General features: G+C 44.0%; 1 protein-coding gene across 3 annotated transcripts in view; it reads right to left on the bottom strand.

Annotated features, from left to right (window-relative positions):
* The window catches only part of KIRREL3 (kirre like nephrin family adhesion molecule 3), a 738,847-nt gene that overhangs the window by 256,790 nt on the left and 458,411 nt on the right, over positions 1–23,646 (bottom strand). For all 3 annotated transcript variants that reach the window (XM_083588556.1, XM_083588558.1, XM_083588557.1), the window contains 2 exons: positions 19,075–19,224; positions 15,964–16,113 (listed from right to left, as the gene is read on the bottom strand). In XM_083588556.1, the coding sequence (XP_083444682.1) occupies positions 15,964–16,113; positions 19,075–19,224 (300 nt within the window). The remainder of the gene's footprint in view (positions 1–15,963; positions 16,114–19,074; positions 19,225–23,646) is intronic.

The raw sequence follows: 23,646 nt of genomic DNA, 5'->3' as shown, positions 1-23,646 counted from the left end.
AGGTGACCCCTGAAAGGCTTGTATAAAAATTTAAGGTTTTGGAGCTTTCCAAAACCCTGAAGCATATTAACATGACACAGTTTTCGACAGAGAGAATTAAAATGCTGCCAGACAACCATGGAGAAAGCCTGTTTGTTTGTGGCCATTGCCCTCAGCAACCCAGAAAAGTGGATGCTCAAAGAAGGTCTCTGATTCTGACCTCAGTGTGTGGGCAGGTTTGCACACATACAGGCAGCCTAACATATAGTTTGTGACTAAACTGTATAACTGGGTCCCAAAATACACTGGCAGCCAGGAATGCTGGTATGACTGCCTTGTCCCCATTGTGACTTTGGTGGCCACATTTTTGACCAGTTGAAATTTGAAAAGCATTCTCAAAGCTTTTATATAGCACAAATATATAGCACTATATATAGCTATATTACATATATATATATATATATATATATATATATATATATATATAGCACAAATTGCAGTAGTCTAATATGGACATCACCAATGGATCAACCAAACACTGCCAATCCTTGGTATTATTAGCCCATTTGCATTGGCTGGTTTCTCAGGTGAACAGTGTCCATTGCCCAAACACCTGCATATATATTTCAGTGTCAGCACTTAGTGTTGAATGGAAGAAGTGATGGATTTGGTAGATCCAGGTATCTCTGGGAGGTGCCTACACAGTTTGATTTTCCAACCAGTGGAGACAGTTAACTTCCATGAAGCAAATGTGAGATTGGAGGCACCCTCACAACATTACTTTAAAGGGTGAGTAGGTTCATTTGGGAGAAGACTGTTCTTTCTGTACCCTGGTCCACAGCAGATTAGAGCTGTAAAGGTTAAAACATGGGTAGACAAACTAAGGCCCGGGGGCCAGATCCGGCACAATTGCCTTCTAAATTCAGCCCACGGATGGTTCGGGAATCAGTGTGTTTTTACATGAGTAGAATGTGTGCTTTTATCTAAAATGCATCTCTGGGTTATTTGTGGGGCATAGGAATTTGTTCATTTTTTTCTTCAAAATATAGTCTGGCCCCCTACAAGGTCTGAGGGACAGTGGACCGGCCCCCTGCTGAAAATGTTTGCTGGCCCCTGGGTTAAAACCTGTACTTTGAAACCAGAAGCTGTTTGGCCGAAGCAGCTCTGGATGAAGTCAATTTGCTGCCTTAACAAAGGACAAGCAAAGGAACCCTCTTTTCCACATAGAGAAGCTGACTAGAGTTGAATGCTACTTCAACTTTGGCAATAAGGTTGCATCTTCCATGGCACCTGAGGCCAGCAGGCTAGCTTAAGGGAATGTTGCCCTAGCCTCCCAGTTTCTGCCACCTGTGGCAGTTGCCTCATTCTGCCCCTCAGTATAGCCAGCCTTGAGTTGAAGAACTCTAGCACTGTGAAAAACAGAGGCATATATATTCCCATAACTTGACAGGGCAGAAATTTAGTAGAAATGAATGCTGGCATGGATTTCATGTGAAGAGGATATCTTTTCCCATTTCTCTGGGAACAAAACTCTAGTCCCCTGAAGCCAATGGAGGTAAGTGATCCTTGCAGGCTCAGTTGTTTGAACAATTGGACTTCCAAAGGCTTATGGAACGATCTATTCCACCACATCTAACTGTGTAGATCTAAACCTAATGTGACACGTTCTTAAATATTTAATTAAAACACTGTCTCTCTCTCTTCATTTTGGAAGGGGGGGGAGAGAAAGGAGGTAGCATCAGGCCCATCAAGCTGTTGTCAGACACAAGTGGCAGGAGTTCAAAAAACAATTTAGACAGCATTTGGGGATATCTCAGGAGCAGCCACGCATAAAGTTAAAGGCTGAGCATGTGGAATTAGGCAGTTCACATTTTGGCAAGGAGAACATGGGAAGCTAAGCTAGAAAGGTGAAGGCATTTTGAGAAGACAGTAAAGGGAAGTAGAGGGAGAGGCCAAGGGAAGGCTTTGGGAGACAGGAAGACACCAGGGGGGTCTTCAAACCTTCAGGGGGATGGAGTGCTCCTGCTCAGGGTTCCAGCCAGCCATGCCCGCTTTCAGAATACACCATTCTGTTCAACTCCCTACCATGGGATTCTCCCAGGTTTGCTAATACCTCTGTCTTGTGTTCATATGTTGCTGTGTTGGCAACATAAAGACCCACAGTTAGAGAATGAATTTGCTATTAGTACCTAGGATGAGTCAATGCATTTCCAATGGCTGTAGGGGCTGGCAAAGCCTTTCCCAATTCAGTGTCGAAGAAAAAGAGCCAATTTAAAATGGCTACCACATAAAACTCATCTGGCGCCATGGGGATGAATCAAAACCCAGTGCCAAAATGAAGAGAATGAAAGAGACCTATGCTCAGATCTCCAGAATTTTTATATATCTATATCTATTGATACAGACAGTGTAAACTGGGGTGTGGTGTGGGGGTAACCTTGTGGTCCTGTTGGACTCCAGTCCCATCAGCCCAAGCAAGCATGGCCAACAGTCAGGGATGATGAGAGTTAAAGACCAACAACATCTGGAGAGCCATGGTTCTCCAAGCCTGATGTAAAACATCCACCAGGGAGCTCTGTTTTTGATTGAAGCACACCAGTGCTGAGGCAGGGGGCATTTTGCACTCCCCCCCAATTTTCCCATTATAAAGCAGCAAGGAAAAATTGGCATTAACCCCACAGTGAGAGGAATTCAGGAACCATGCAGTTGTTCCTGCAGCAGGTCTAATTGCAGCTCCACACAAGGGTATGTGTGTGTTTGATGGGAAGGATGTTACTGTGAGGGGACCATTAAACACCCTCTTCCCCAGAACTGCTGCTCTGATCCAACCTGAAGCACACCTCTCTCCACCACTGTGGCAGCTTTAAAGAAGAACTTTTTTTAAGGAGACCCGATTGCTGACCTCTTGACTCATGTCTGTTTTGACCCTTAGTGATAGGTACAGAGAGGATAATGAACTCCAGGTGCTAGAAATGTACTTTACTCCAAATGTGTTTTGGAAATTTCCTCCTTCAAGAGAACATTTTTCAGAATACAGTTGTACCTCAGCTCCCGAATGCCTTGGGACTCAAACGTTCCAGCTCCTGAACGACCAAAAACCAGAAGTGAGTGTTCCAGTTTTCAAACGTTCTTTGGGAAGCTGAACATCTGAGAGGGTTTCTGTGGCTTCTGATTGGCTGCAGGAGCTTTGGAAGTTGAACACCCCTGTATCTGGCTGAAGGCCTCTGGGCTTGTGAGACTGGAGTAGGAATAGGTGGATAAGTCTATTTCCTGTCCTTGTCAGTTTCACATGTGTATGTTCATGAATTCATCCTAGTCTGTTTCCAAATCAATTTAGGATTTGCTACCTCTGCCCGCAAAAAAACCTCATACGAAAATCTGTATTTAAATACACAATTTCTTACAAAGAAGCATTTAAATACTGATTATTATTTTTAAACTATGGAGAACTGTAACACAAAATTCAGTGGATAAGCAAACGCAAAGCATAATTACCTTCCAAGCCATGCATTAGTCCAGGAGGTGTAAATTAGTTCAGTTTGCTTAAAAATGTGAACTGAATGAAATTATCTTCCAGGGTTGAATGCAGTCTAGGAATGTCCCCAGCCAGTCTATTGATAAAACAGACTCCAAATCCGATGGAACAAGGCAGAGCTCAGACACATTCTGGATATTATTCTACTTCTGTCAGAATAGTAGGATTTCTGGCCTCTGCAAGAATGCCAGTATCATTTTTGCAGGGAGGGAATTGTGGGTTGTTGTGTTTAAAAGTGTGGGTTTTACTGCACACCTTGAGGAGCTCTTGCAATCAGTGGCCAGCCTCTCTTAGGGAGAATATCAGTTCAGTTTGCATTTTAATGTGAACCTTCCTAATTCACATTTCCTGAAACAATGCACAGACAGAAATGCTTTCTTTCAAACTTCACACACCTCCGGATTTTGCGTTGCAGTTCTTCAATAAAATAATGTGTAGGGCAAGAATGCATTAGGGAAATAGGATCCAATTTCAACATTTGTAGAAAAGAATTCAAAGCCACGGTGGATATTAAGAGACCATATAAGAGCCAAGTTTTAATGCTTTTTTTTTTTTTGCATGATTCTGAAATTGGCATTGGCATCACACACAGAGACACATACTAAGAGTTCTTCCCTAAGTCTTTCTTTGACTTCAATGTAGCATTTGGATCTAGTGAAAGACACTAAAAACTGTTCACTAAATATTGCACCACCCTGGCGCCTGGGCACGTTCACTTGGTCACAAGTGGCCAATAGCCAGATGCATAATGTGCCTGGTGCCTAGTGAATTTTGAACACTGCCTTCATTACATAGTTTTTGTTGCACATTGAAGACACATTTCTTTACTCTGGGCTTTGGCACTTGAGATATATGCTGTAGGATCCACCCTATTCTCTTAATTGTTTTTAATATTGTATTATTAAAATGTTGCAACCTGTCCTGACACCTCATGGTAAAGGGTGGGTAAGAAATATAAATATAAATATTACCCACAACAACAATATATGCTCACCATTTGTGCTGGACCATTTCACCAATGCAATGCCACTCCCTCATGCCCATTTATTTTACTCCTACTGAAAACCCATAAGAAGTTTGCACTTCCACATGCAGGATGCAAGGCCTGGGAAACACACTTGACCCTGCTTTCCCCAATCAGATATTTGTGTTACATCCAGAATCAGCCATACTTTGAATAAGTCTACTCTAAGTATGGCTAACTATGGATCCCACCCTTAGAAAACATGGAGCCTTTACAAAAAATCACCCAAAGGGTGATTTCATGACTTTAAATGTCTCTAATCAGAGAACATGAGTTTAAATTTCTCTCCTTGAAGTCAATGGGATTTAAGGGTGTTCTGTTCTGGCAGGATTATTCCCACTGATTGGTCTGCTGCCTATTTAATGCCCATCCCCCAACCTGGACCCAGGGGCGGAGGAAGGGGATTTGGTGGGTGCGGGTCACCACTGAGGGGGGTGACAAAATGCCAGGCAGCACTCACCGAGGGGCCTGCAGCGCACCCGAGTCACGCGTCTCTCCTGGGAGATACACGGTGGCTTGGGCGTGTGCAGGCTTCGGGCTGCACAAATGGTCCGCCTGCTGTCTCCCCCCCCCCCAGCTGTAGGGCGGCTGAGTGGGAGGAGGCAGGCAGACTCCGGAGGCCCCGCAGTGCACCCTGCCCCTATGTGCAGTCTGCCCCACCCCTGGGCGCGCCGCCCCAGGCGCCTGAGCGGCTTCCTCCTCTTGCTGCCTGAACCTTCCAAATTTCAGCATCATGAATAATTTGTGCCAGTATTTTTGCTATGCATACTTTAATTGTTGAATAAAGTAAATTCCTTTCATAAGGTCTTGTGAACCTTAAAATTCCATTAAGGAGTTGTTTGGCTTTCCTTATTGCAACAACTGAGGTCTGATTATCAGGCAAGGAAGCAAGTTATATACCTAAGGATGAGAAAGAAGAGCAGCAGCTCAGGTGGCTTCCTATTATTTTCCAACACATTTTAGTTTGTTGATAGAGCAAATACCAAAATGTTGGCTTCGTTACGCAACAGGTGTTCACCTTCTGTTCTGACAATGCACAAAATTGTTTTCTAACTGAGGTCTCTTTTGGGATAACAATATCACATCATTTGAATGCAATACAATAACCATCATTTTAAAGGCACAACGAAGTCATCAGTCATATTTTAGCAATGGCACATAGAAAGAAAAATTGGGGGAGGGTTGCAAACCTCCCTTGGCTGGTAATGAAAATGTGCAACCCAGAATTCCTTGCAATGTTACAGAGCTACTGGTGAAATTATGGTGAGCTACTAGTGAAAAGGGATGCAGGTGGCGCTGTGGGCTAAACCACAGAGCCTAGGACTTGCCGATCAGAAGGTCGGCGGTTCGAATCCCCGCGACGGGGTGAGCTCCCATTGCTCGGTCCCTGCTCCTGCCAACCTCGCAGTTCAAAAGCACGTCAAAGTGCAAGTAGATAAATAGGGACCGCTCCAGCGGGAAGGTAGACAGCGTTTCCGTGTGCTACTCTGGTTCGCCAGAAGCGGCTTAGTCATGCTGGCCACATGACCCGGAAGCCATACGCTGGCTCCCTTGGCCAATAAAGCGAGATGAGTGCCGCAACCCCAGAGTCGGCCACGACTGGACCTATTGGTCAGGGGTCCCTTTACCTTTACTTTACTATTGAAAAGCAAGGGGCCCCTTAATGTTCCCCGTTCCCAACCCTCAACTCCCCTCAATTTGACTCTAAACCTTAACCTTCTAAAAGCAGCACCTAAAGTCTGTCATAGAAGATGAGCCCAGGCCAGGGCTGCCCCTTGTTATTTTGTGCATTGTCACAGATGATGCCGGGTTCAACTCATTGGTCATTCATTGCCGTTACTTAAGGCTGCCTTAGCATGAAGACACCTTTTGTTTCCATCTGTTTTTGTCACTGTAGACTTGGACAGCTTTTCTCTGTCTCTCACTTTTGCATTAACTTTTCATTTCATGGAAAGCTCTCAAATAAACAGCGTGAGCCAGCCCCACAGCTAAGCATTTTGAAGTCACATTGATTTCTACAGTAGAGGTCTAAGCACTTGCCTAGCTGTCCCATCAATGGGACTTAAAAGGGCTTATCTTTGGCTGGATCGTGCCCAGCCATAATAAATGTCAATCAATAGCCTTATTTCTAACTATATAGAATTCATTGAGAATAGCTGTCAGAAGAAAAGACCATGCTTAGCTTTAGCTTTATTGCATCCTGTACAGATTCCATCCTCCTCTCACCTGATGTCTCTCATCAGGTGTTCAAACACTGTATGAACAATGACCATCCTAGCCCACTGTTATAAGCACCAGGTCCTCTTTTTATTGCACAAAAGGATGACTGCAAGGCTCGGGCAGAAACAATGCCCCATGTTATTTGTCACCCCCAACCAAATAGTTATTATAAGTAACAGGACATTGAGCAGCTCAATTTATTCCCAATTTTTCTGTCTATAAGTTCCTAGCTGATATATTTATTATGAATTTGGCTATTATTAATTTTTTAATAATGCTTTCCCCACACTTCCCAAATTTATAAAGTGGCTCTCAACATACATTGATTAAAAACCAAGCAAGAAGCAATAGCCATAATTCCAACAACATATCCATAAAGAAAATAAAGAGGAAAGGCAGATATAAACCCAAATACCAAAAAGGAATCAACACCACAAATGATCAGATAAAAGCCCTGCTGGATAAATAAAGTATGTTTTGACCTGGCATTTAAAAAATATGAGATATGGCATCTTCCTATGGGAGATGTATGGGAGAGTTCATTCCACAGTTGGGGAGCCAGCACCGAAAAGACCCTCTCCTGCATTAGCACCCATTTCACCACAGGAGATGGCTCCTTTTGCAGATTTAAATATTGGGGATGTCTGTATGGGAGAAGTTGGTTCTTTAAATATCTGCCTGTGACAACTTCCCTCAATAAAGATAGATATGAGTGGCGTAATGTGGCAGGATTCAGGTGCTTTAAAATTAGGTATTCCCTGTCAGTAACACTTGAGAGGTCTGATATTATCTGCATATGGTAGCGTGTCCCAATATACAGCAGCAAGGATTTTTAATAATGTGAAGGGGAAACCGCTGACCACTTATCCCTCAACCAGAAGATCAAAGTAATGATGAGGCACTTTGCATTGGAATTTAATTTAAATACACTCAATGAAGGTTAATGGATACTCTGATGAGGCACAACACTTGGTTTCAGTCAAAACTTTTTACAGAGATAGTTAAGAACTAACTTTACTTAAAACCCACACTTTAATGTGTTTCTGAATAAATTGATTTGTGTCAGGTTCCAATTTTCAACTCTCCACTCACTCTTGATTGGATAACACTCCGCCCAGCCATGATAGGCTTCTGGGCACATAGGAGGAGGTTGCACACTCTGTCCATCAAACGCACCCCCCCATTTAGAGCTTAAAAAGTTAAAATTAGCACTTGCAATTCAGATTGAAATTAAACTGGTTGCCAGCGCATATCATTCAACACTGCTGAGCTCTTGATGACCACCAGCAAGTCCCTACACCAAGTGCCTGGATGCCATATTCCAAAGCAGCTGGAGTTTCCAAACAGTTTGCAGAGGCAACCATTACAGTACAGTAATATAATTCGTGTACACTATTACCTTGACTCTCAGTAGCTTTTATATACAAACCTACCTTGATTCTGGAACGCCTTGTGACTCAAACGTTTTGGCTCCTGAATGCCGCAAACCCGCAAGTGAGTGTTCCAGTTTGCAAATGCTTTTTGGAAACCGAATGTCCGATGCGGCTTCCAACTGAGTGCAGGAAACTCCTGCAGCCAATCGGAAGTTGCGCCTTGGTTTTCGAACGTTTTCGGAAGCTGAACGGACTTCCGAAATGGATTCCGTTCAAGAACCAAGGTACGGCTGTATATACTTTACCAGAAGCAGCCTGGATAGCTCAGTTCATTAGAGTGTAGTGCTGGTAATGCCAAGGTTGCAGGTTTGATCCCCCATATGGGACAGTTGCAGACTCCTGTATAGCAGGGGTTTAGACTAGATAATCCACAGGATCTTTTCCAATTCTACAATTCTATGATTCTATTTCTTCCTCATGGTTCTAAAGCAAGTGTGGGGAACCTCAGACCCGGGGCCAAATGTGGCCCTCCAAGCTTCTATATCTGGCCCTTGTTATTCTTCCCACACTATACCCCCTTCCCTAGCTCCACCATCTCTCCCCAGGCCCTGCCATTCACTGGTCCTGCTTCATATACCCCATTGCCTGTTTAGAATGTGTCCTTGAATGCTGTCAATGCCTTCTGCTTGCTTGGATGGTGGATGAAGAGGTGTGTGTAGAAACTAACCTCCTGTAAAATTCTCACTTCATAGAATCATAGAATCATAGAGTTGGAAGAGACCACAAGGGCCATCGAGTCCAACCCCCTGCCAAGCAGGAAACACCATCAGAGCACTCCTGACATATGGTTGTCAAGCCTCTGCTTAAAGACCTCCAAAGAAGGAGACTCCACCACACTCCTTGGCAGCAAATTCCACTGTCGAACAGCTCTTACTGTCAGGAAGTTCTTCCTAATGTTTAGGTGGAATCTTCTTTCTTGTAGTTTGGATCCATTGCTCCGTGTCCGCTTCTCTGGAGCAGCAGAAAACAACCTTTCTCCCTCCTCTATGTGACATCCTTTTATATATTTGAACATGGCTATCATATCACCCCTTAACCTCCTCTTCTCCAGGCTAAACATGCCCAGCTCCCTTAGCCGTTCCTCATAATGAGCACTTACCCACTTACGCTTCTGGCCTCACCTGGCATGTGCCTTCTGGAAGATTGCACAGAAGGAAAGGTGCCCCCCAGGCTGAAAAACCTCCCCACCCTTGCTCTAAAGCTGCCTTCCCAGTGCTGGAGGCTGTTCTGTTAGGGCAAATGGGGCACTGCCCTACCGACCACAGCCTGCCCTTGCCTGCCTCCTTCCTCACTTACAACACGTCTACAGGGACGGCACTGCCTGTCAGCTTCCTCCTCCTTTTCCTTAGTCTCAGTGTTACCTTTCTAGAACTGAGCAGTGAGGAGGATGGGGAGAAACTAGAATTAGTTGGCTCTGGTTGTCATTGGATCTGGCTTCACCTATTAAGAATGGTAAGAGCTGTTCAACAGTGGAATGGTCTCCTTCAGGAGGCTGTGGACTCTCCTTCCTTGGAGGTTTCCAAGCAGAGGTTGGATGGGCCATCTGTCATAGATGCTTTAGTTGAGATTCCTGAATTGCAGGGGGTTGGACTTGATGGTCCCTTCCAACTCTTCAATTCTATGATTCTATGACTGTTGGTCTCCCCACTTTCTGCCAGTCCCAATGAGCATCAGCCACAGCTGCTCCCCAGTGAAAACTCACCAGTCAGAAGAGTTTTTGAAGTGAGCTGCCTGTGGGTGTGTAAGTAAGTGAATAGATAGATATAAATATCTATTGTGGACACAGAGCTGCTGGTCTGTTTGTATGGCAGACTAGTTTTACAGCAGCCCTAGGTACACTTTTATTGGGCTGTATTCCCCCAGAATCATCCACAGCAGTGTCACTGCTTCTATAAATGCAGCCGGGACCCCTGTAAATAAAGAGAAATCACCGGCACTGGGGGAGATGGCTGGTCTCATTACCAGTCACCACACGAAAGGAAACAAGGCCTTGGTATCACCACCGACTTCATGAAGGCAGACAATTCCCCTCTTGCTGACTCTGACATCTATGCTCTCTGCAACCTTCCCCGCCTCTGGCAAGTGCGTCATTTTCCCCACGACCGAAGTTCCATTATCCACTTTCATCTTCTAGCTTTATTGGCTTCCTGTGACTGTGTTAATGGCCCTTGCTTTGGACAAGCCCATGCAATAAGACCCCTTGGAGCATGTCGTATGGTGACAGGCAGGACACACAGTCATTCTGAACCAAGCGGCACACAGAAAAACACTTCTAGGTAACTTCCGTTAAGACTATTAGAGACTACTTATTTGTTGTTAATAGAATGCAAAGGCTCCTGTTCCTAGGCAGGATAATCTTATTGCTATAATTCATATCCTGGCTCATTGAGAAAGAAACCTGGAGGGAACAGTAGCTAGTGGAGTGCATCTGCTGCGTCAGTAGTAGAAGGGAATGTATATTTGCATCTTGGAATATTAAAAGCAGCACCAGAAGCAAAAAAGCATAACTAGCATTGCACAGGGAAATCTGCTACACCAGCCTTCCCAACCTGGCGCTCCTTTAGATGTTTTGGGGTACAATTCTCATAATCAAGATTGGCTCTAGGGTTGGATTACACCAGGATGTAGCTCAGCTGGTAGAGCATGAAACTCTTAATCGCAGAGTTGTTGGTTCAGGCTCCACGTTGGGCAAAAGATTCCTGCATTGCAGGAAGGTTGGATTAGATTATCCTCATGATCCCTTCCAACTCTACAATTCTATGATTCTTTGATTCTACTGCAATGCACTCTATGTGGGGCTCCCCTTACACTTGATACAGAAACTGCAGTTACTGCAGAATGCTGCAGAGTGAGGACCTGTGTGCAGATACACCTCTTTTCAGAGATCTACATTGGTTGCCCATTTGCTACTGGGCCAAGAGCAAGGTGTTACTATTATTATACAAAGCCCTTAACAGCTTGGGACCAGTTTACTTGAGAGATCAGCTTGCTCCATATATGCCCAATCAGCCTGTAGAACTGCTACTGTTACAGGTGACACATAATACCTGTTCTACACTTGTAATAAACTGATCTTTAAGTGTGGCAGCAGCAACATTTTGGAAGTCCTTGCCTACTGGAATCAGACAGGGACCTTCTTTGTATTCTTTCTGCACCTTCTTAAAACATCTTTGTTTAGGCAAGCCCAACCAGGTCTGCAGTGCAGCTGTGCCCTTTTTGATGGCAAGAGTGTGCCTGATGTGATTGTGCAAATTTGAAAGCACAGTAATGTACAACTACTGGCATATTCCTGCCTTTGTAAGTGTGATATCCTGTATAGCTTTTTCAAAGGACACCTAATCCTGCCCCCTACCTCAATTTTGTGCAGTGCAATACTGAAAATATTCTACTAGATACAAAAAGCATGGCAACAGCCCTCATGTGCCAATCTTATCCATTTTTTACTCTCTGCAAAGATGCAGATCACAAGTCCAGAAATTTTAAACAGGGTGGGGTGGGAGGAACTGTCATTTTCAACAGCTATTTCCTGAGGTAACACTCCTTGAAGTAATTTCATCCTCTGCTTTGTTTACACCTTTGAGGGTCAACTCAAACATTGAAGGAAGCAGAAAGAGAATCAACAATCTCCAGAAGATCAAAGGTTCCTGGTTCACTATTCTTTATCTGAGGATAAGTGGTCTTGTAAACAACAGAAGGTATTGCTGTGTTGTGTGGAGTACCCAATTCCAGGAGAAAGAAACCCTGTGACCGGTGAGAATCACACTGGATACTACCTGGCTGTGACAAAATCACGTCTATAGCTGTTGTGAATAGCAAAAGAACTTAGCAAATGGTTAGGGTGCTCTTGCAGTGATAAAAGCTCATTCTATTCTAGGCTGCATCAACAGAAGTTGAGCGTCCTGATCAAGTGAAATAATAGTACCACTCTGTTCTGCCTTGGGCAGACCACACCTGCAATACTGTGTCCATTTCTGGGCACCACAGTTTAAGAAGGATGTTGACAACCTGGAATGTGTGCAGGGGATGACAATCAAGAGTCTGGAAACCAAGCCTTATGAGGAACGGTTGAAGGAGCTGGGTATGTTTAGCCTGGAAAAGAGGAGACTGAGAAGAGACATGATAGCCATCTTCAAATATCTTACGGGCTGTCATATGAAGGATGGAGCAAGCTTAATTTCTCCTGCTCTGGTGGCTAGACCCCGAACAATCTTTTTATGTAACTGGCAGATGGAAAATTAGAAGTTGTTGTTATTATTATTATTATTATTATTATTATTATTATTATTATTATTACTACTTCTTTCCTTTTTCCTTTCCTTTCCTTTTGCTTTGCTATGTTTGGGACCTATGTTTGGGGCCTTTATTAAGGTCCAGGGATTGTGTACTCATGCAGGTGGTAGATGGAGGGTCCTGGGTGGGTGACAGGGTAATGTTGGTCTCCCAGGGTGAGAGGCTGAGAGGAGAAAGGAAGGACCCCTGGTGAGAGCTGGAAGGGGCTGCTACCTTCTATGGGTGGTGGGAGCTGAGAATTGCCTTTAGGAAAAGTCTCCGTATTTTTATTACTCTTTTCATATTTTTTGTATCTGTTTTCTTATTGTATTGTAAAAAGCTTACATAAAAATCTTACTTTAAAAAAAGGAATGAAAATCCATCAAGGAAATACACCTGGCATTTGTTCACATCATTTGTGTGTTTTTTTTCAGCCTGGAAATTATATGTAGTTATTTTTTTCTACATGGCTTTGGTGTTTCCTTTGCATTGAAACGAATAAGCAGTTATGTAAGGTACATGAGCTATGTTAAATGATGGACAGTGAGACTAATAACATAGTATTTAGTGGTAAATGAACTGCAGTGGAATGGCAACAGCGCAGATTATGACAAATACAGGTAGGAATAGAAATTGCTGCCTTCTAATATCCCAGCCTCCAAGGAAGTGTTCCTGGTTGCATCCCAGTTCAAGTCTTTATAACAGGCAAAACTTCTTTCAATATTCCTTCCTTCCACAATGTGGCTCCACATTCTCAGTTCCTTTATTATTTTGCCCATCTGAACATTGACGAAAACCTTAACAGGGTGGGGGTTCATTTTGTGCTCTGTCCCCTTCACAATACTCTGGCTTAACTAATCAATCCCTTGCAGAATTTCAAATCTAATCCTGAATAGCAAAACGGCATGGGCTTACAGAGGGAGGGAGTGCCGAACAGCATGTATAATGAAGTGACCAGTGGCGTAGCGTGGGTTGTCAGCACCCGGGGCAAGGCAAGTAATTTACGCCCCCTAACCCGTGGATTTGCGCCCCCTAACCCGTGGATTTGCGCCCCCTAACCCATTGATTTGCCCTAACCCCAGATGTTGCGCCCGGTGCGGTCCGCCCCCCCTGCACCCCCCACGCTACGCCACTGGAAGTGACCAAATAATGAACCTCAAAAATAATGAAGTGCACAAATCATGACCTACCAGAGGCTGAACCAGCATGTAATGAACCGTCGAATAACAAGCACATGCTTCAACTAATTCTGGCAAAGAGGCTTTTTGAATCCAAACAATGATTTTGCTTCAAAACCGTACTTTCAGACACAGGGTTTCAATCAGATTCAAGGAACTGCTGTAGTAGGGGCACCATTACACACAAAAACTCGGACACTCAAGCATTATTTCCTTCTCGGGTAGAGCAAGGCAAAATGCTCTTTGTTGCAGTGTGCGTGTCCACCTTCTCCATCTAAGTTACTTTGCTGTTCTGGATGGGAGAGGTACTGCCAGAAAGTGAATGGGAAGGAGCAATAATAGCTGATTCCGGAAAATGCAACTGTTTGCTTAGGAGAAAGTCTTAAAAAGAAGCAACCCCACATTCCATGACAGCCTTCTTTAACTCTGGGTCCCCACATGTTGCTGGACTACGATTCCAATTATTCCTGACCAGCTTGTTGGAGGTAATGGGATGATGGGATATGTAGTCCAATAAATATCTGGAAAGCAACACATTGGCTACCCCTTCACTGACCACTTCTTTTTCCTTGGTCTCTGCTTTCCTCTTCTGCTGACCACCATTATAATCCCTTCTAGGCCTCTTCTCCAATACCATAACCAAGGTAGCACAGGTGATTCATGCCTTGAATCTTGAAATCTCCATCTAGTACCCCTCCCATGGCAAGGGAGAAAGCAACAGCTGGAGCAAACCACCCCCTGTATTCCCACCCCCATTCATTGGCAGGCTCCTTTCATATCTTTGTGATACAGAAGAAGAGCAACTCGTTGGAATTATAATGAATGAATTTCAGCTGCTATTCTCTTTTTCATACAGACTCCACTGATAAACACTTTTCAATCATAATAACATCTCAGCTTTTAGTAGCTGCAGGGGGCTATTTCAGTGGTATATTTTTCTTGTGTGTGTTTGTACATAAATCATGCTTCTGCAAAAGCTGAGTTACACACCCCAAATCACCAGGAGTTGTTATAAATCTAAATCAGGCCAGTCGGGAAAAAAAGAAATACTTCTTAATATACCTCCCCCCTCCCCATCTGTATACTTTTTGTCAAGTGTAGTAGTGGGATGAGGGTTAGAGAAAGATAGAGAGATGGAATCATACTTTTTATTACGACCTTTCCAGCAACATTTAGAAACCCTATTTCAATGAATTACAGATACATCCCATCCCAAATACAAAAACCAAATGGTTACTCGAGATGTCAGAATCAGGAAAATAAGTGACTTGTTCCACTGCAGTTGGGTGACAAGCTACTTACACAAATCTGTGTGCTTCCTTGTGCTCATGTTTGCACATTTATTTTTATTTAGAAAATTTATGTTCCCTGCCTACTTACTAAATGCTTTGAGGCAATTTACAATGGCTTGGATTTGGGGCTAAGGGGTTGGGTCCAATGCTAGTTCTAATCAGAGTAAACCCGTTGAAGATGATCGATACAGCTAACAGGCCCATTGACTTCAATGGGTCTACACTGGACAGAACTTACTTGGCTACAACCACAAAGTTAGTCGAACTTATTTCCCATTGAAATAAATGGGGCGTAAGTCATTAATAACTTGATCCATTGATTTCGATGGGACTGAAGTTCAACTAACTTAGACAGGATCCAAATCAGTGATTTGAAATTCTAAGAAGAGAGACAAGAGTCATCCCCACCTCATCTTCAAATGTGTCTGCTACTACTCTGCTTCTTGCTCTCTGAGCCATGGAAGGTTTCATACAAAATGGCGGCTGAAGCAGCCCAATGGTTCTCCCTCACAGGGGCAGGACCTCCTCACCCAGACTCCTGCCACCTCTCAACGTGTTTGCAACTTAAACTACTTGCATAGTCAACACTTCACTCAGAATTGAACTACATGAAATGCTAGGCATGTGACTATAACTAGCAACCACAGCAAGCAGTCACCTCCACATTTCCCAGCCTTCTTTGTATTATGACATCACCACAGGCTATATCCCCACACATCCCCGTTCTGTAACAGTGCTTGATGTTGACAGGAAAATGGCATGCGTGAGATAACCTGGGGTAACCAAACCAAAAGTGCCCTCCAGGTACTCCTGGACTCCAATTCCCATCAGCCCCACTCAGAATGGGCAATCACCAGGGATGTTGTGCGCCTAAAAACACACTTGGTTTTTCATCCGCTGAAGAAACTCTCTTTTTAAGCAGTGCACATACATTCTTTCTGAATGAGCCTTTTAACTCATTTCAAGGTCAAGGAAGAAGAGGAAGAGAGAGAGGGAATTGTGCATCTTTTCCAGCGAGAAATCACATTCTTACCGAGAACGGTCAGCCGGGCTGGTCTGGAACGGATGGCTGCTTGAATGGCCTGGCACTCATACAGAGCATCATCTTGCAGATCTGCTCTCAGGATCTTCAGGTGATGCTCCCCTGACAGGTGGTCCCCCACAACCAAGTAGCGCGGGTAACCTTTGGGGTACAAAATGCAAAGAAGGATAGAGCTGAAAAAAACCACACTGTTTGACCGAGTCTTAGCAGGGTACTGACAGAGGTTGACTGCTATGGGCTTCATCTCCCCAGTTACCTATACTGGCATAGGGATAGAGACACCCTCCCCCCCAAAAAAATCAGTCCTTCCCAAGTCTGATGATTAATGAGCTGCGAAGCCGAGGCAGCTTGGCACGCTCTCCTGTTTCCCCCCCCCTGCTTTGTTTTTCAAGCTATCAACAGCAGGATTTGCTCTCATGAACCACAAGAAATACAAATGAAGGGTTTGTTTGTATTTAGCTAATTAGATGACTAGCTGAGCTGGTATCGCACAAGCAGGCAGAGACCCAGCTTGCTAAAGCAGACCCAGCAAAGTTAATTGCCAAAGTTGCTCAGAATGATATGTCAGCCATATTAGCTCCTGTTACTCATTTCCTGTTCTGAACTTTGCAGAGAATGGCTATCTGAAGATATCCATAAATTTATCCATAAAGATAAATTCGCAATCAGAGGAACGTAAAGTATGTGTGTGTTATACTGTATATCCAGCTTGTTGGCTGCTTCATATTCTGGAAACAGGAAGCAGAGAAGGAAGGAAGGAGGGAGGGAGGGAGGGAGGGAGGGAGGGATAAAATGCTTCCCCTTATACTTTTTTGACATCATTCATTGAAACAGAGCTCAGCTTTTGCAATGCTCTGAAGAAGCGCCTCTCTGATACACCAATCACCCCCATAGGTACAGTAAGAGAGTGCCTCAAATCATTGCTCTGAGGCATGGAGAAGTATTCCCATTTTACAATAGACTCCTGAGGCCTAGAGAGAGTAAGGACTGGAATTTTTATCAGTTTCAGGCATACAAAGGGCTGAAATTCTGATTCGCACAACATAGCAAAATGACATGGTGCTTAAACCCACAGAGGTTGCTCCATGTAGCAAGCCATGCATGTGTGCACATGTATGTGCAAGGGCAATTCCCTATGCTGCTCCAATCACTGGACCTTAATACAGAGATATGTGGATAGCTGTACAGATAGCTGGAATAGATATCAGGAGGGGTAAGCCAGGTTAAAGCAATGTATGTTTTTGTAAACATTTTAACCAACTTAGAGGTTCTATTTACAATTAAGCAGTATATAATGTTTTAAGAAATAAGGAGCTTGTGGGGTGCAGAAGACTTCTTGCATTTCATGTCAGTCTTTGGTAGAGATTGCAGGCCCTCAAAGAAGCATAGTTGCACAGCTTTTCCACTCTCTCAAAGCCCTGTTTGGATGTTCATCAGCATCAAGTATGAGCAATCACACAAGCGGGAGTGGGGCTGAGTTGCCAAGCATGTCATATTAATATTATGTAGAGCCCCCACATTAAATTCTGAGGGCAAATGTTTGAAGTAATCGGTAGAGCGTGAGACTCTTAATCTCAGGGTTGTGGGTTTGAGCCTCATGTTGGGCAAAAGATTCTTGCAGTGCAGGGGGTTGGACTAGATGACCCTCGGGGTCCCTTCCAGCTGTACAATTCTATGACTCTCCTCTGCTTGTGGAAGGTCTCTGCATAAAGCAGGGCTCTACATCACACCTTGAGCAAGCTCCCCTCCCTTGCATGATTGCTCACACTCATGCGTGGTGACTGCTTGAACAGGGTTCGTTTCTCCCTATATTCCAAAGCTCTGCCACAAAAATCGCAGTGCTGGAAGAGAGGGAATCATTTCTTTGTTGGCACAATACGTGGTCCCTTCCCCCAGTACATGGAGGCAAACATCGCCCAACTTAAAATAGACTAAGGGAGGCTGGGTTTGACAGCCTGTTAATAGGACTGTGACAATGTGCTTCAGTTTATCCCTTGTTGTAAACTTCTCGGAGCCTGAGCTGTCGATGAGAGCGTCCCCCACATTCCAAGTTTTTACTAGAAACAATTCAGAGGCTTATGTTCTGAATGTCTTTCAGATGTTCATCAATAAAATCTAGGCCCTGCCATGCACCATAGTCTCCAGGAGGTCTAAGAGGAACTATAAAATCTCTAGTTTCCTCCATTTCCTCCATCCCTGCTGGGACCCTTTTACCACTGAGTTATGGCCCCTCCCTAACTTTTCTTTTTACACACTCCTCTCTCTCTCTCTCTCTCTCTCTCTCTCTCTCTCTCTCTCTCTCTCTCACTGCACTAGCTAACTTTTTAGTGAAGCTGAGACTCACTCAATTCCCCCTCTCAAATACTATTTAATACATATTTCATGTTTAAGCTTCACTCATTGTTCCAACAACCTGCCTCCAAAATGGGCTGTTTTCTTTTGCTGCACCTAATTTTCCAGATGCCATGCAAGTCTTTTTAGATCCCTGTTAGGTTCTATAACTTGATCATTGCAGTTGAGCATCTCAGTCTGAACTGCTGCGGGTCTTGCCCTGGTAACCTATGGGGTGTCAACCTGTGTGCCATCACCCACCTCTGGTCAAAGGAGGTAATGGCAAGGAAATAGACTATAGCACCAAGGATGCCTATTTACACCAACAGGCCAGAACAGATCAGGGACTCAGCTACAATAGTAAAGAGAAAGCGTTTTGGATGTGTTATAAACATGCAACACCAGATGGCGCTGGAGAGAGGAGAAAATTCTCGGCAATTTTCCATAGCGTTTTTTTTTTCTTTTGTTATAACAAGTTAATTTCTGACTTACTTATAGTGGGGTTTTTTCTGTGTGTAGATCTACCCCAACTGACACCATATATAAAATGTTCCATGTCAGGTGGGCTCATTTGTACAGGACACTCTGCCCTTTGTACTCCCTTGCTGGCTATGCATTTGCCATTAGTGTTCTTCCTGTCTCCCTGCACCCCGCCTCACCCTGCCCTTAGCTTAACAGCAGCTGGAAGTGCTCAGCATGTGTTTCTCAAGCCCATATGTCATAACACGTAACAGGAGCTGCTGCTGATGTAAGCAAATCTAGAAGGCTTACTTGAGAGATCCCGGCCTACGCCGAGAGCGAGTCCATCTTTAATCCACAGCACAATTCCGTTGTACTCTGGGATAGCACACAGCAGGGTCACAGGCTGCCCGGCGATCACTACCTGGTCCTGAGGTTGCTGGGTGAAAGAAGATGCTGGGCCTGCAGAAAGAGGAAAAAGGGGCGTCAATTGTTGATGCTGTTATTTATGAATTTATATACCGCTTAATGCAACAATAGACATCTGAAAGAAAACAAAACAAACCTCAGCAACAATGATACAAGAATTAAAACACATATATGTCCCTCAGCTTAACTTACTTCACAGGGTTGTTGTGGGGATAAAATGGGGAGAGAGACAACCATGTATGCCACCAGGATTTCCTTGGAGGAAAAGTGGGATAAATTACAATAAAATAAAGTTCACTTGCTGCATCCAACCGTAGTAATCTTTAAGCTTCTGAAGCCTGTCAAGGCTCCACCCCCCCCCCCAAGATGAGAGAGGAAGAGGCCCTGTGCCCACTGGCTCCACAAATCCTCCTGTTCATTTGCTGTTGTGGGTATAATGCCCTGCAAATGTCCCGGAAAAATTGGGACATGCCATTTTTTATTGAGAGAGAATGGCAGCCACTTTGGTTGCTGTGAACTTACGCAATATCACAGACACCAAAATGACCACTATACTCTAACCCCTCAAAAATGGGAAGATACCTCAGGTTACATACGCTTCAGGTTACATATGCTTCAGGTTACAGACTCCGCTAACCCAGAAATAATACCTTGGGTTAAGAACTTTGCTTCAGGATGAGAACAGAAATTGTGCTCCGGCGGCGCAGCGGCAGCAGCAGGAGGCCCCCTTAGCTAAAGTGGTGCTTCAGGTTAAGAACAGTTTCAGGTTAAGAAAGGACCTCTGGAACGAATTAAGTACATAACCAGAGGTACCACTGTATTGGTTTCAAAGTGTTGGAGGTTATGGGGCATGTCTGCACAGGTGAGTGTGCCTTATATGCCCAGGCACCCCCTGCAATATCATCTCATAGGACCTCTTAGCGGACATGGAATTCTCTAAGATTCAAGGCCTTTTTGGGCATTCCCCTTCACATGATTAACAACTGGATGAGAGGGAAAGTGGCGCAGGGACAACAAGCACAGTCCCCACTGTCACTTCCATGGCCTATTCTTGCCAGGAATTCCAACAACCATGTCAACAGATTTGGAACTAATATCTGCAGTTCCCATTCTTGGCCAGAGAAGGGCAGTGATGTTCCTGGCACCAGTTCAAAACACAAATCTGGACCTCTTCACAAATGTGGGGAATCTGGATTGTGTTTACTGTCTCCACATATTATCTCCGACAATTCATCTGAAAGCCTGATGGAGGCTACATATGTATAAGTTGCAAATGCGTAAGTGCAAAAGACAGGGCTCTCAGGTGAAACATGTAAAGAAAGGGTCCCATCTACTGAATGGCTTGCTCCGTTTTTTACCACTGTTATTTATTAATATTTATTAAATTTATATACTGCCCTTCATTCGAAGATCACAGGGTGGTTTGTGGTATAATAACACAAAATACATAACATAATTAACAAGCCCGATACTTTTGAATTATTATTATTTTATTAAATCCTACACCACCCTTCATACATAGTTACGATAAAAAACAATTACAGCCCCTCCCCAGTTTAAAAGGCCATAGATTGTTTAATTAGCCAAAGGCCTGGGATAAGAGGAATGTTTTTGCCTGGTGCCTAAAGGTATTTAATGAAGGTGCCAGGCAAGCCCTCCCTGGGGAGAGCATTCCACAAGAGGGGAGCCACTGCAGAAAAGGCCCTGCTCTCATGTTGCCTCCCTCTGGACCTCTCATGTAGGAGGCACATGATTTAGTAGTGTGTTTTGAATTAGCCCTGCTGGTAGAACAATCTGATCATTAGAATTGTTAATTCTAATGGCTACTTTTATCTTCAAGCCCATCAGGGATTTTATGTTCAGGCCCATCAGAGATTTTTCTTTTTGGAGGGGAAATGGGGGTGCGGTGGGGGGGCGGGAGTAGCCTTTAAATTAGGGGTACTGCCGATACAACACTAGAAGGCTGGTGGAAATTTTGTCTATAGTGTTCAGTTTGCACCAAGTCACTCTGGGGACTCGGCTACATTAGTCAAAAAACAACATTTTGAATGCGTTATAAACATACAACACCAGATGGCGCTGGAAAAGAATAAAACTGTGATTTTTACATAGCTTCCCCCCTTTTTATAACGATTTAATTTCTGACTTATTTGTAGCATTTCCCCCCCTGTGTGTAGATCCACCCATGCACTGTCGTCTGCTTTTACTTTTAAAGCCAAGCAAACTAAAGGCAAAAATTTATACCTCGAAATTTACATCTATTACACGTATACATATACAGTGGTACCTCGGGTTACATACGCTTCAGGTTACATACGCTTCAGGTTACAGACTCCCCTAACCCAGAAATAGTACCTCGGGTTAAGAACTTTGCTTCAGGATGAGAACAGAAATCGTGTTCTGGTGGCGCGGCGGCAGGGGGAGGCCCCATTAGCTAAAGTGGTGCTTCAGGTTAAGAACAGGTTAAGAATGGACCTCTGGAATGAATTCAGGTTAAGAATGGACCTCTGGAATGAATTCAGGTTAAGAATGGACCTCTGGAATGAATTAAGTACTTAACCTGAGGTACCACTGTAAAAGATACTCCCATGCAGAACAATATTTTGGCAGCATCTTTAAAATTAATGCATGCATTTTAATACAGTTATATGTATACTTATATGTGCCTGTTTATGGTCTAGTTAGTTTAGGAAAGAAATGGAGGACATCTTCCGATTGGAAAAATCCATATAATTACAGGGCAACAGGTGCTGGAATCATACATGCTAGCAAGAGGTAACACAACTCACAGGCTTCAACTTGTTTCTGTCCATCTGGTAAGAAGCACTTCTGAGACAGATTCACATTTCTAACCCAACATGAAAAATGGCCCAGTAGCCATTCTCCAAGGCTAGAGAAATGTCTAAACTACAAAGGGAAGGGAGGAATGAGAGGAAGAAATTTTATTATTTCTGATTGGATGATTTACCCGGCTTTACTAAGCACTAACGGCAGCACCTAAAAGCAGCCTTAGCTTTGACGTGAAAGCAGATTAGGGTTCTATTAAGGTGTTTAAAACTTTCTTTTTAAATCCCCTTAGCTAGTTTTGAATTAAGGGGAAACGTTGGGGGAAGAGAAAAGTTACAATTTTCAGCTTAAAAGTGAGGGGGGAAATTCACAGGATATAAGTCCTGTTCATAAATAACTCTCGCCATTGAATGAACAAAAGCTCAGCATGGGCCTAGTCCTCCTTGAGGAAGAGCCGTGCAGATGGAGTAGAGGGGGAAAGCCAACAATTATAAATCCCAAACTTAAAAGCAAACAGAATGTATCTTTTGAGCACGCTCAGTTGGCATCTGCTGTGATTTCAGCAGACTAATGAGGCCTCACCCCATTCGATGGCATCACCAGGGGGGAAAGTAAAACGGCACATATTTTTCCATGTGCAGGCTTATAGGCACTGCTGCTGCTGGGATAATATGCATGAGGGATGCGGTAAGTGGCTCATTAAGCAACTTGACAGCATCCCTTTGTACCCACAGATGAATACAAAAACTGCTCAATTATCATGAAGAGAGCCACCCCTACCGTCTAATATTAGAGGCTCCTGATTGTCTCTCCACTGTGGGCAATGGCCCTCATTTTCTTCTCCTTCTCCAATGCAGAAGGCACAGTAGAGGCCTATTGTGGAATAAAGCCACTAAGAGAACTAATTTACCACCACAGTTTAAGCAATAATCTTCCCCCTTCCCTCCAGTTTCAAAATGCAACTGATCAGCATTGGACGGCGCTACACTGCAGACAAGATGGCAAGCACGAAGCAACGGCCTCAAGTAAACCACCATTAAGCCATCTGCCATGACAAAAGCTGAAGAATCCACAAAGCCAGAGCTGAGATGTTCCCCAGCAATTGGGATCACTCCAGCAGACTTTTAGAAGCATGACCAACACCATGGGAAGCGTAAACTTGAAGACAAGGGGCTGCAGGTCACTGGTAGAGTATCTGCTCTGCGTGGAGAAGGTCCCAGGTTCAATCCCCAGCATCTCCAGGTTGGGCTGGGACAGGCTCTTGTCTCAAATCCTGGAGAGCTGCTGCCAGTCTGTGTAGACAGCATTGAGCTGGGTGGACCAACTGAATGGCCAACCAAGTATAAGGCTGCATCCTATGTCCCTCCCCCCCAAGCTCAAAAAATTTACAGATGAAAATAGGACGAACTCGGATGTTGAATGCTCTTCCTTAGCCTTTACCATCACCACCTGAACATCCCCCACATATGAACACACTTCTTTATTAGCTGTATATCCTGGATTTCTTTGAGGGTGCTCCATGTAATCCATACAGTGTTCACAAGTGGTCTGTCATTCAAGCATTTACCATACATGGATCTGCTTAGCTTCCAGTGAGGTTGCTGGGTCATGTGTCTTAATGTCTAAGAACCCCTTCTTCTCTTTCTGTCCCAAGTAGCCTTTCCTACA

The sequence above is a fragment of the Podarcis filfolensis genome, assembly GCF_964270895.1.
Source record: "Podarcis filfolensis genome assembly, chromosome: 15".
In the NCBI taxonomy this organism is placed as follows: Eukaryota; Metazoa; Chordata; class Lepidosauria; order Squamata; family Lacertidae; genus Podarcis; species Podarcis filfolensis.
Note: the sequence above shows the minus strand (reverse complement) of the source record. Positions and strands in the feature narration are given on the sequence as shown.